The sequence below is a fragment of the Perca fluviatilis genome, chromosome 18 (genome assembly GCF_010015445.1).
Source record: "Perca fluviatilis chromosome 18, GENO_Pfluv_1.0, whole genome shotgun sequence".
Taxonomy (NCBI): Eukaryota; Metazoa; Chordata; class Actinopteri; order Perciformes; family Percidae; genus Perca; species Perca fluviatilis.
In genome coordinates, this window is record NC_053129.1 from 20,422,594 (window position 1) to 20,437,400 (window position 14,807).

The 14,807-nt window shown below is 39.0% G+C and overlaps 1 protein-coding gene across 4 annotated transcripts in view; it reads right to left on the reverse strand.

Annotated features, from left to right (window-relative positions):
• The window catches only part of stxbp5a (syntaxin binding protein 5a (tomosyn)), a 109,095-nt gene that overhangs the window by 46,099 nt on the left and 48,189 nt on the right, over window positions 1-14,807 (reverse strand). For all 4 annotated transcript variants that reach the window (XM_039781912.1, XM_039781914.1, XM_039781911.1 and 1 more), the window contains 2 exons: window positions 12,907-13,007; window positions 2,210-2,344 (listed from right to left, as the gene is read on the reverse strand). In XM_039781912.1, coding sequence (XP_039637846.1) covers window positions 2,210-2,344; window positions 12,907-13,007 — 236 coding nt within the window. The remainder of the gene's footprint in view (window positions 1-2,209; window positions 2,345-12,906; window positions 13,008-14,807) is intronic.

The following is a 14,807-nucleotide window of genomic DNA, read 5'->3' on the forward strand; positions in this document are numbered from 1 at the left end:
AGACTCTGGATGGAAACAACAACACGTCAATGAAAGTGTTGTGGCTTAACAAAGCTGCAGAGCAGAGTGTTAAGATAGATGATGTATTGATGATGAGTGCAATTAGTCTTTGGGTAGGTTGAGGAAATGGAGCTGATTTGGAGAGGCATACAGTACATATCAGGTAATGCAGGTCATTATGGTTCCAGAATATTGCTATATAACTATTTACACACTTGTAATTTGTAGGTATATGTCATTGTATTATTGCAAATATAAATGGAAATTTAGATTTTTATTATCTTGGACTAGCAATATCGCACATTTGCTGTAATATTTATCACTTCTGCAATCTGTGATGTGGAGAAGGGGATATTGAGGCTGTGTGACCTTTTGTTTCATGTGAAAGTGGCATAAGGTTATATTACTAATTCTGATACAAACGCCAGCATTTTGGAAAGGACTAATCTACCTTTTAGCAATGTCCCGCCAGAGGTTATGGTTGATGTAAAAGGATTTGTCATCAAACCAGAAAATATATTCTAAATAATAATTTAAGGTTTTCTGAATAATACTAATACTAATAATAATAAAGGTCACTTTGGCAGTTTGGGTGTTTGATTCCCAGCTCTCTCATCCACATTTCCACATGATGAAGATTCTTAACCTCAAATTGCTCCCAATTACATGCTGAGTGTGTATGTGTGCGAATGGGTGAATGAGTCCATTATTTCAATAATTATAGGCTATGTTGGTTGAATTATTATTCACTTGCTGTACCTGCAGCAGATATTTTTTTTATAAACAAATGGAGTATTTTTTTTAAACAAACAACTATTTCTTACATTCCAGAGATTTGTATTAACCTCTCATAGAAAGAACTGTTTTGTGACCACAGGAACAGCTTTGGAATAGAGGTGATATGTTGAAATAATGTGTGGATGGTTAGGGGGGAAAAAAAGCTTTGACTTATAGGTAAAACAAGGTGAAGAGGAGTGAAAGGAACTGTAAAGGTGAAGGGAAAAAAGAGAATAGAGTTAAGCAAAGAAAAGTGAAAGTTATTGCTTGTCCTTTAGTCAAGAAGAGCTCCTGTATCTACCTCTCTATCTTATCATCCACATCTACCCTCTATCTCCGCATTATTACTCCAGTCCTTACCTTCCTCTTCTGCCCTTTTTTTTTTCTTTAATTGGAAACCTTTTCCTTCTAACCTGTCTATCCTCACTTATCTGCACGACTGCTCTTCTGCTGTGCCCTCTGTTACCTGCATTTATCCCTCTGTCACCACTCCTTTCCTCTCCTCCATCACTCTTCCTCTTCTGCATGTCCTCTGCCCCAGGCAAAAGCCCTGTCTCATCCATTCCACTCCCGTCTCCTCTCTGTCATACACTCACCGTCCTCCCCTCCCTCTCTCCCACCACACACTTTCTTCCCTACAGCCCTGTCAACGAGACGAGACGTCTGTGTGTACCATACACTGATCTCGGCAGACACCTGTTCCACCCCCTCCCTCCTTCCTCCTATTTCCCCTCTCTCCACACACACACACACACACACACACACACACACACACACACACACACACACACACACACACACACACACACACACACACACACACACACACACACACACACACACACACACACACACACACACACACACACACACACACACACACAGAGCCACACGTACAGAAGGGAATGAGGGGGGAAGCGTGAAGCAAAACGCTCCAGTGAATAATTTAAGTCTCTACAGCAGGGAACCAAAATGGAGCCTGTCAAACTGACTGATCCATTGAAACAGCAAAGAGACAGGTCGTTCACTACCTGGAGTCCGATACTGTGCCTGGAAATGATAGACTGACTGATGATTCTTTCTTATCTCATTACATTTAAGCTACAATAACCTTTTGCAAGGCAAGATGCTGATTACACAGCATCCCTTACCCCCTTTAAGTGCATCAAGGTGAGTATATAGACCCTGGGATCAATGTTGCAGTGCTGGCGATATGAGTGATTGATCTGCGTATCAGTGATTCACTGTGGATGAGAACCCCCCTCCATACAGCACAAAAACCTATACATCAGCATGCTTAAACTTTGCAGCATTTGAAGAAGAGGAAGAAGAAGTAGAAGAGAGCAAATACATAATACAAATATAAGGATCTTTCTGGGCATTAAGAGTGGGAGGCAGCATCAGAGGGTGAGGCGTGGGCAGTGACACTCACAGTTCAATGGCTTTGTTCCACATGATGACGTAGCCTGAGAGCATAAAGGACTCCACGTTGACGAGGTGGATGTTCCCTCGTTCTGTGCCAATGTACAACCATTTACTCTGGAAGGGCAAGTGGCAGAAAGTTATTCTGTAAAGAGAAGGAGAAGGAGACACAAGTTAAAAGAGTAGAGCAGAGAATGACAGAGGAGAGGAAGAGAAAGGGTGGACCAGGGAGAACGACACAGACAGCCGAGAGACACAAGATTCTCGAAAATCACTCGACGTTCTATTGTAACCAGAGACAAATTATGCAAAACTTTGAGAGGATTATTTACCACTCCATCAGGTCGAAGCAGTCGAGATGAAAGTGGTAAACCAAAGAGATTTTTGAGTTATTCAATCAGCCACCTTCTCTCCAGACCTACAGGATACATGAGGGCAAAGAGACACCCATAATTCTCCTGTTTTCATCATCTCTCCCCATCTCCTCCTTTCATCCATCCATCAGACTTAAGTTTAATGAGAGGTTAGAAACCTTTCCCTCCTTAACCGTGGCTATCCATTCATCTTCTTAGCCCTTTTTCATAATTTTGTTCTTTCATCCATTCTTCGATTCAACCTCCAATCCGTCTGAGGAATAATAATATACAACCTTGATAATCCGGCTTGCTAATATTTCAAGGTTGTCCAGCTCCTCCAGTGATCCTTTTGATTCCGCATGGTGGTTCGAGCTAAACCTGTGGATTTCAGCGGCCTGTATCTATAAGACAACGGTTCTGGCTCATCACCTGGGACACACCATCCAAGTAGGAAGAGAAATAAAGTTGTATCCATCCCTTTTGACAGCACTTTCTTCTTTGTCCATTATTTCCAACAGGAAGGACACACTGGAGTGTTTCCTCAGTGCTCATGACAGATTAGCTCATATTTAGCAATGGAATCCTTCCACAACAAGTTTAACATCTGAATGTTATATCTGCTGTCAAAGACGCTTTAAGTAGAGTACAGTATGTAAAGAAAATATTACATTGAAATAAAATAAAGTGTATTAAACTCAAGGCCAGGCCCCGTGCAGTATCCCACGCAATTCCCATGCTTTAATTACTCTTTCCAAATTAAATAACATACCAACCCTGTCTCCAAGGAAATATTATTTTTATCGACATCGTAAATATCAACGGCCAAACAGCATGCCAGATACAGCTCACTACAGTACATTCAAGAACAGATAAAGAAAGAAAGACCGGAGATCTTACACTTTAGCAAACTCAAACATTTGAAGCATCAGTGATGTAACTTTCAGAATGAACAGTTTTGTTCCCTGAAATAACCTGCTCCCAAATAGCAAGCTATTAGCAAATGACGCTTATACTCTAGCATTGCTAGGTGACGCAAATATGGTGTATTGCTCAGGATTTAAGGAAACGCAGTCGAGTGTGAAGTTGTTTGGAAGCGTGCTGCAAGCAGCAATACTGGAGGCCAAGCAATTAACCTGTTCTTAACAGGCACGTTTTGAACTAGCATTGCACTCGTTTTGATTGAATGTATCTTCAAAACAATTACGGTCAACATATTTAATTTGTTTTCCCAACAATATCTGCTCCTAGCAACTAAAGCATGATTAACATTTTTACGGTTAAGGGCAATTCAAAACACGGTGTTATGGTTAAGGAAAGATTATTCTTTCCCTGACCTTAACCACATGTTTTAGTAGACTAAAATGTGGGATACAGGACTCCAAGTACCTTGTATGAAAGCCATGTGATTTGCAGCTGTTAAGTATGAGAATATGACACTTCCTGGACTGGAAAATTTTTTGCAAGTTATCCAGGCAGCAATTATGTTTCATCCTAAACATATTTGGCAAAGGACGATATCGGTATATAAAATAAAATATAAAAAAATATATAAAAATGGTGAAACAGAAACATTGCATTTATACTGTATTAATATACATATACTGTACTTAACACAGCAAAACACAGATTTGCAGTGATTTTGAGTGTCTTTTAATGCTCAGAAAGCCTCTCTCCCCCTCTCTCTGAGACTATCTCATACTGTTGCCACACACACACACACACACACACACACACACACACACACACACACACACACACACACACACACACACACACACACACACACACACACACACACACACACACACACACACACACACACACACACACACACTTCCCTCTTTGCCCCAGTGCTCTGCTCCAGAACATGAATATATTCATTTATCGGAGGAGAGACATGGGGCTACTTGACATAAATTTCATTCACGCAGTCCAAGATACTCACAAAACAACACTCTAACCTACATTTACATAAAGCAGGAATATGGTCTGGCTTAGTCAAATATGAGAGTAATAAGAATTGCATAAGCTCATTCAAGTCTCATCTGACCAGGCAAGTTGACTCAGAGCAACATCACTTTTTTGCAATTCTTTCTTCTCCGAAATTGTTTTATATACACTATCAATGTTTTTTGCAAAATACATTTTGGAGGAAACGTAAAAACGTAATCCAGGCAGCCTTGTGTTTAAAAAATGTATTTGCCAATGTAAATTATTTGTATATGAAGATTATGAACATGATGTGTAGGAGACAGGGTAGCAAGAGTATGAGCTGACTTACTACAGTTTTTTTACACTTTGGCACTAATTTCAGAACATTGATGTCATTTTTCAAAACTCTGGACACAAAACTCACAACCAATGATCAAAATACACATGTTTTCAAAACTCGAACACTTGTTTCAATTGCTTGGATACAATACACGTAAACCTAAGATCATTTGTTCATTTAACAAAGATCACCTGTTCAATATGACACAACTTAACATCAAAGTACTACTATTTCAAAAAGCAATTCACACATTACAGTTCAGATGATTGTCTATTCATTTCATTACAATCATCTAACTATCAATTGATACAACTGCTCAAAATGATAAGTAACTGTTGCATTACTGTTAATGCATAGTTGTATGGAAACAGACAAACAATATTCCATGTTTAGATCATGAAAGTTTCAAGATAACGAGATTCATTGTCACCAATTAGCGTGGAGCATGAACCAATTAGACTACATTATCTATGGATGTAATATTTCATCATCCTTCTTTACTGTAATGTACTACTGTTTATCAGACACTGTTTCTATGGTCCCATGTACCACCTTTACTGTAATGTACTACTGTTTATCAGACAGTTTCTATTGTCCCATGTACCACCTTTAAGACTATTTACAGTATTAACAGTTCTGCACTGTATGCATGCAGGCCCTTGGAATTGCTTGTCCAATTCTGCCAACTCGTTACTGATGATTGAGATATATACTTTACAGTATATATATATATATATATATATATATATATATATATATATATATATATATACATATATATATATATATATATATATATATATATATACATATATATATATATATATACATACATATATATACATACATATATATATATATATATATATATATATATATATATATATAGTACTGTGTGTGTGTGTTATATATATATATATATATATATATATATGAGGTTTTTTCGAAGATGTTTGGCTAATGAAAACATCCATTGCGATGTAGATGACAACCTGCGGCTAAATCCACAAGACAGAGTTAATGAAGATGTACAGTAATCACTTCTTTGTTTTGCTTTTTAAATTACAAGCAAGTTGAGGAACACTGCATTTTATGTACTACAGTACTGTCTTTTCTTTTCTATTTTGTAGCCAATTATTTTGCTTTGATTCAAATAAACCTATGTTGTGATTGTACTGTATTTTTTTTCATCAATACATTTTAGATTTTGTTCAATGACTCCACTGTGTCTGTAGAACTCTCTCTACTACTGCAGTACTTTTACATGGATGTATTTATATGTAGTACCATAATGAAACATGTATCACCTATTTTGTACTACAATATTTAATGATTGCATGAACGATGACACAGTGAAATTATGTGTAGCTTGTGTGTGGGTGATCTAAAGTAACGTTTCAATGGTATTTCACAATCAATTAGTCTTTTGAACCAATGATTGTGCAAGTGCAAGATTTCTTTAAAGATATGAATGCACAATGCAATGTTTTGAACATTGGACAGTCTGTGTTATAAGTGAAGACCGTTTTGATTTTCTTTAGTTTAGCCTTTAGTTTTGAAAAATGACATCAAGGTTCTGAAATTATTAGCAAAGTGATTGTAAAAAACTGTAATGTAACATGTACAGTTGATCATTGAGATTCCCGCACTCGTACAGACTCACTAAAGATGACTAAGAGCTACATGACTTTTCATGACAACTTGTGGCCTCTTTATATCCAGTACTGTCTAATGAATGTAATGTCCTTTTCCATCTGCACAAACAGATAATCATGTGCCTATACATGCTTGTTTTGTGATCATTTGCTTGCATGTTGTTCTGAGAGCAGGTATGAGCGGGCCGTCTGAGAGGCAATGTCAGGTTGCATAATTATACAAATTTGCTCGCACTTTAGAAGTGTGTGTGTGTGTGTGTGTGTGTGTCCATTTCTCTGTGTGTGTTTGTATGCACCTGATCGTTTCTGCAAGTGTACTTATGTGCGAGTCATTGTGTTCACACTTGTTGTGCGCGCACGTCTCCTGGTGAAATCTCCAGCTTCAAGTGGTCACGACACACAAAGCCAGCTGCCAGCTTGCCGGCTCAGGGCCAAAACTCATTGCCTCAGAAATGAAATGACAGACGCCTGCCACACACAACTCTGAGGTTAACTGCACTGTGGGCTAGACGTATGAGAGCATGGTTCACTGCAAATGAATTGAAGAGAGGGGATCTAGGAAATCATAATTTGCAATGCAGGGTTTTATGTGATGTTGCTATCAAAGATGATCATTGCTCCTGATGGAGTAATCTGTGCCTTTCATGTGTGTCATTAGAAAGTCACCAGCTCGAATCTAAACGGCTTTGATTTAGTAATACTACTACTTTTCAGAGCACTTTTTATTAAACTGCACTGGACCAAAGCACTGACCACTAACCACTGAATAGCTGACTAGACCATAATGTAGTAAGAAAATAATATGTTTTGTTTACAGTAATTAGTGTCATTGCTGCCACAAAGCAGTAATAGGACTAATAATAGAATGCAACAATGTAATGTATCCAGACATTTCTTTGAGAATCATGCTGGTGTGCACAATAATTGCAGGGGAAGAGGCTGACAGAGAGATAAAAAGAATAAGGGCTGGTTATGTTTCAAAATATAATAATTGTCATTTACTGTATAGTGTATAGTAATCACAGCTGTACTGTATCTGTTAATCCTCTGTTATCTTATCTGGCCAATATTCTTGTCAGAATACAAAGGATTTTAGAGTCATTGAGAGCACAGATATTCCTTTCGGCATTGTTTGGAATTGTTGATTCGAACAATGACAATGCAGATAACAAAAAAAAGTTGATTAAGTGCTGAATAGCCTGTTGGAGAGATTTCCCATCACTTTTTAAATAAGAAAACATAAATTAAATAGAAGTCAGTGACATACAGTATCCATTCGGCAAAGCTCCCAATCGGATGGAGGAGTGTGTTCTAATCTGAGAGGGGTCAGAGACCCCAATCTACCCACAGGGTCTCAATTAAAAATAATCTAATCTGATAACAGACTGCGTACACACACACACACACACACACACACACACACACACACACACACACACACACACACACACACACACACACACACACACACACACACAGTTTTTATTATACATTTGCACAGTTAGAAGGTAACATTGTAGAAAAAAGGGAGAAAGGTAAAAAAAAAAAGACAGTTGCAACCTTAATCAGTACAATACCTCTGAGTAAAGTCTAATCAGCTAAATATTTTTTTATTTTAAGTAACCCATTTCATTTACAAACTACTAATTAGATATGTTAAGGTTTAGAAAAAGATATTTTAAGGTTTAAGTGTCTTTTTCAAAAATACTTCAAGACAGGCTGTGACTCCTGCGGGGATTGAACCTGAGATTCAGGGAATTTAAATTCCAAAATTAAGTCACTCTGACAAGCTTCCAGAGGTTTCGAGCAGCTAAAGTCAAATATATCAAGAATGAAATTAGTCATTGTTCTGATAGAAACAAAATCGTCTACAAAACTTACCAATGACCAAGTTAAAGTGAAGAGATCAGGTCTCATTTGTGTTTATGTGTACTGGTGTGTATGTGTGTGTGGTGACACTGCCCCCCCCCCTCTTATTATCTCCCATCATATCACCCTGCATTGACGATAGCTTCCACATCTGCAGTGCATTCTTGTGAGGCCAGGAGGTGATGAGAGCATCCTACGCCAGAATGACTCGGCAAGATTTCTTCTGCGCTCCCTCCATCCCCACACTCCTACCCACAGACTGACTCACTGCTTTCTGGCTGAGGCCCAGTCTGTCTCAACTCCTCCTCTCCTCCCTTCTTTCCTCTCTCCTAGTGCCTGTGATCTGATGTGAATGGATGCTGATGCTGGAGGGCTTTCTGCAACACTACTTTCAAACATCAACTCAAATTCTGATCAGGGGAAGGAACAAGAATAGAATGAAGGAAAGTGGAAGAGAAGGGTCTGTTTGGAGTATTGGAATGGGCCCTCAGATGATAGGAACCCTATAGATTTCAAAAGGTGACAGGACTATGTAGAAAATAAATGTGTTAAAAAAAAATTACATTAGCCATACCAGTTTCATTTTTTATGCTAGCCGGCCTAAAGAAAGATGTTGTCAGCAAGAGAGCTGTACCAAGAGAATGCCATGCAATGTATCCATTAAATGAATAGTGCAACATTTTAATTAATTAACATTACGAGAACCTCTAAAGCTCAAAAACTTAACATGCTAAATTGTGTTTCTTTAATCCGTACAGAAACGTAAAAACAACAATTTGTGGTTTTATGGAGAGTTACATGCTGAAACTTTCCGGAGTTACTTCTCAGAATTTTGTCGTCACATCGAGGTTAACTGGTAACCTCGAGAGGCGCTGTTAATACTTCGTAGCTAGCTCTAAAATCACAAATGGACACAGATGGTGTACGGATTAAACAAATGAGATATAATGTGTTCATAAGTTTAAAAGATGTTGGTAGCCGTATTTTTTTAACATTGCAAAGAGTCAGGCTAGCTGTTTCCCCCAGCTTCCAGTCTTTGTGCTAAGCTAAGCTAATTGACTCAAGGCTCTAGCTACATAGTTGGCGCACAGACATCAATCTTCTCAACTAACTCACAGCAAGAAAGATGTATTCATTAAAATACAGGCAAAAGCCAATATTTGGTGTCACGTCTGGTGTGACAACATTGCAAGATGGTCTCTAGTATGGACAAATCCAGAAGACCGAATTGATGCAGATTACTGTAGTGTATACTACAGAAAACCTTTACAGTATTTACAGTAATCAAGTTTCTTTCAGTTCTGTTAGTTTTTTACAGTATTTGATTAGACAAAACCCTACAGTATTGTTGCAATAAACGTTTGTTTCTTGCATCGATGATTGGAGAAGATGTCTTCATTGATCACGCTTCTGATTATGGGATAGGTATTATGGAAATAGTTTGTTGTTGAATTTGATGGGTAATGTACAGTTACATTTTTGCCTACTGTAATGTGAAAGCAGTGAAGCAAACATATCATCTTTAGCACTTCAAAAGGTAATTTTGAAACATGTATCTTACATTGTTTGGTCTTGGACTAAGTGATCATTTCAATTACTTAACTGAAAGATTTGTACTATGATATGTTTAGTGACTTGACAAATGTACTCATTGTATTTCACCAGAAACTTAGTGGTTGAAATATTGGTCTTGTAGTGAAAGATGTTTACAAACCAAATGAAAGGAGAATCAGTTGCTTTGAATGCAAGATTTAATGATTTACAAGTATGATCAGTTGGTAGTCTTTTACTTAGAGTTTTGAAACACTGCACCATACTATTGATAATAGTACCATAGCGACTAAAAAAAACAACTGTAAAAAGCCTTGATCCAAGCAACAACAGTATGCACCCCTTTTATAAAAATAAACAAAGCAGAGATAAATTTGTAGACTTTAGAGCCAGAAGAGATCTTAAAAGCTTCTCAGAGTGCAAGACACTTGGCTAAACTGTGTGATAGGAAAGTTGAAATACGATGGGCTTAACAAAACCCTGATGATCCCATTAACTTTGGAGGCTGCTCCTTTGGAGCTGCTATTATAATAATAGCTATGGAGGACTGCAGAGTTGCGTATTAGTTTACAGAAAGGGAAAATGGAGTGCTGTTCTGCAAACACTTGGACACAATTTGATACCAATGTAGGATACAATTACCTTTTATATAAAACATTTCATATATTGCTTTAATAAAGGATAAAGACTAAAAAAGTTGCTGCAAAGAAGGACTTTTTTTCTATACTACACTGAATTAACTAAGCCATTGCATTTGTAATAGCACATTTATGTCTATGTATCTACTGTAGCTCTATCTGCCTACTCCTGTTCAGGGTCCTTAAAAGCCAAGCATGCAGTGCCAAAAGACACAGGAATACCCCTGACAAGCCTCAGGGCTAAAGGGCAACACATACGACGATGTATGACAAGCATCAATGCACCCGCGCCCTATAATTTTGTATGTAAGCCCACAAATTGGCCTGGTCTTGGTGCCCTTCAACATGTCAGGATAAGCAAATTTTCTATTACACAGCATCAAAGCAGCAATTTTATCACATGTACTTCCTGGATGAGCACATCCCTGCTACTGTACTTTGACTGCTTATTCTGTTTGTATGACACATCCGGTGTGTGCTATGGGCGTCAACTGATGCAATGATTTGTGACATCACAGAGCGATTGGTATGCTGCGAGACAGCAAAGCCTGTAAGGTGAAATCGTCAGTTGCAGAACAGCAGACTGATGATCTAATGCTCATGAGGCTGAGAAGAACTGTATTTGCATTTTCTCCTCCAAACTTTCATATCTTACACATTATGTATGGATGAGGACTGAAAGCATGTGACTTTGAAGTTGGAGATGCAGTAACTCCGCTCTTTCCTGCTGCGGTTTCTTGAGGTTGTTGCGTTGGATCGCGGTATTTACTAAATGTCAGAAGCGGTCAAGCACATCCGCAAGAACACAACCCGCCCTAAAAGCCGCTTCCGGCCACTGTCAATCACATCAGCGGCATCTCAGATCATTGGCTCTGACATTTAACCCATTCACCACTTTTAACTGAGACAGATCTCTGGCCAATGATATGATTGGCTCTGATGGGTAATCGCTGCATCTGTGTTTGGAGGAGACAGTGGACAGCAACTTTCTTGAGGTGAGGTGATTCAGCACTTCACTCATCTTTGTATCTCAGAACTTAGACATTTGCAAATGAAAAAATTAGATTTTTTTTGCTTGTCAGCCAAATACCAGTTATTGGATTGTCCTTGATGTAGCACCAAGGAGAGTTTTGAAAATGTTCCCTGGGGCCAACTGTATAAACCATAGACTATATATAAAAATGGACGACACATCTCCACTTCCTCCGGTTGTACAAAAGTGAAGCCAAAATATCCCAGATATGGGTGCTCCTATCTTGTAATTTTGGAGCCGGAGTCAGCGCAGCAGTGATGGGGCGCTGGAGCCGCGGTACAAGTCCCGCCCAAACACCCGCCCCGACCAATCGCGAGTCAATCACAGCTTACCCTGTTTTTATAGCATCAAATAACTAATAAAAACCAAATTTATCAGAAACATAACGAACAAACATCACTGTGGTAGGAACTAACTAAAATGACAGAAACCATCTTTGGGAAAAATTTATTTAAGGTGTACTTTGATTTTTTAGTTTGGCCCAGGTCCCATCCGCTAACATGGAAGTGGCGGGATTTATGACCTATACTGCAGCCAGCCACCAGGGGGGATTGAAATGTTTTGGCTTCACTTACACAGTCTATTCATCAACCCCTGGTATATTTTTAAAGAAGGATAGCAGGAAATTAAGGGGTAGAAAGAGGGGGGATATGACATGCAACAAGAGTTCCTGGACTCAAATCTTTGTCTGATGAAAGTACACTGTATATCTCATAATTATCTAACTAATCTGAATCTCAGAAGTTTTAATTTGGCACACCATCCACCATCTCAAAGTAGGTGTGTTTGTGCATTTGTGTACATGTACAAGTGTGTGCCTTGGTGAATAATAATTGCTTGTGTGTGTTTATATTTATGCTCTTTGTGTGTTTGTGTGTCCGTGTATGCGTGCGTGCGTGCGTGTAACAACCTGCTGGTGTAAACCTTCAGGTGTTTGGGTAGGTTCACACCTGTGCCACAGCGATGGGAAAGCCTCAAAGGCAGAGTAAGTGACCCAAATAATGAGTGTTTAGTTAGAGACCAACAGAGAAGAGAGAGAGAGAGAGCGTGTGAGAGAGAGAGAGAGAGAGACTCTCCGTCACCTTCTTTGCCCTGTGCAGAGTTTTGCAAGCGTGCAGACACACTTGCCAAATGAAATGCCGTCTGTTTGCATTCAGCATGACAGACAGTGAAAACTAACAGTTCACACAGGCAGCAAACTGTGACACTGCCCCTGCTCAGAAAGACACAGTTCATGTTGCACCAGAGAAAGTGTGAGGGCCTTATTGAGAAGGAAAAGAAGGAAAGCAGAAGGTCTTTCTCATCAATTGCAGTGTTTGTGTGCCCCTCTTACCTCTCTCTGCTGAACTTGAGGGAGTGGAGGATGGCTGGTCTCTTCTGCCTCAGGTTCCACAGGTGGACACTGTCGTCAGCCAGAGCACTCACCAGCGCTCCCTGTCACAAAAGAGTTACATTTTACATTAAAAGATATCACAGGTATCATCATTGACATACATGTAGGTTATAACTGCAGAATTGTCCAGAAACATATCTACAGACTGCACATGCTCTCACATGACATGCATGAGTCAGACTGCCTTCCCTGAAAACTGACTTTAAATCAGGCAGCTTTCTCCCAGGTAACCACGATGACTCATAAGATGTATATAAGTGTATGTGCATGTGTAGGCGGCACTAAAAATCGTCTCCGGCTCTCTGAGGGTTTGTTTAAAATGCTGACTCATAGTCGCACAGACGCTGGCACACACGCAGCAAACACACACGACTCAGTATGAAATACTGCATTTCTCATAAAGTCAAAGTAAATCAAACTCTGGTTTCTTTTTCATATGATTCAGAAAGTGCTGTAGATATTCAATATCCATAAGATGGGTCCAGCCTGTCAATTGACATGTGACAAAATGCTTAAGAATTTTTCCCTGTGGCCTGTTTTCCGTGACATATAGACAGAACTGCTTATTTTAGCTGAGCAATGGCCTTATAAGAGTTGTTGGTTGATTCACATCTGAGATTGTCTATGATTCAAAAAGAGGACAAATAACTGTAAGTCAAACATCATCATCCCCATGCAATGTCGAGCAACAGAGGCTGTTTATGAATCTCTGGTGAGAATCCACAAAGTTCTTGTACACCAAGAAGTGTTGACAGTTTAAAATACTCAATGCTATCAACACTGTAGTACACAGTACTCAAAAAGTATTGAGGATTACCAGCATTACTCTAGCCTCGTGAGACCGTCCTGATCTCGCGAGCTCCAGTTTTCCACTCGCAGATCAGTCTGGCATCTTGAGATAGAGAAAATTTTGAGCCGTTCGCCAAACGACCGGGCCAATCAGCGTTGGTTTTGAGGTGGTGATAGACAGATGGTTTATCCAATCAGCTAACCAGTATTTTCAGACAGCGGTAGCCCTAATTCTGTTAGCCACTGGCTAATGCTTTTTTCCTCTTGGAACCTGAAATGGTGCCTTTTATTCTTAAATTCTCAAATGCAATATTTTTTTTTTTTTTTTTTTTTTTTTTTTTTTTTTTAAAAATAAAATTTTTTTTTTTTTTTTTATTTTTTTAAAAATTTTTAAATTTTTTTTGCAAAGCAAATGCGAAGCAATCCATCTGGTGGAGTCAGGTTAGCATTACTCAGCCCCACTGGGAACTTTGGTCAAATGACTCTTGGTACAGTATCATCAGAGCTGTATAGTAACGAAGTAGAACTACTTCACTACTCTACTTAAGTACTAAAATGCTGTATCTGTAGTACTGGAGTATTATTTTTTTTGTCCTACTTCCACTTGAGTACATATTTTTGATGAATAAAATACTTTTACTCCGATACATTTCTTATGTGCTGCATCGTTACTCGTTACTGTTGTGAATTCCTCACGCTACGGAGACTGTGTAAGTTACAGTGTGTGTAGTTACGGCTACGTAATTTACATAAGAAATCCCTGAGATTGCGTCGTGTTTCTTTTCATTACGGTTGCCCGTTCGCAAAATGACGAATCCCACTATGGCCATGCCAAGACCCGCCCTACGAAGCAGCTCAATTGGTTAGGGGATTGGTCAGGGGATAGGACCTGTACATGTAAGCATGGACGCCTGGCCAATAGTAGTGTGTGAATGCTATCTTGGCATGGCCATAGTGGGAAAAAAATATCGCTGCCCGTTCAGAAGTCAGAGACGATGTAAGTTTGTACTCTTTCTATTTAGCTATTGTTGCAGCAGATTAATCTATTCCTG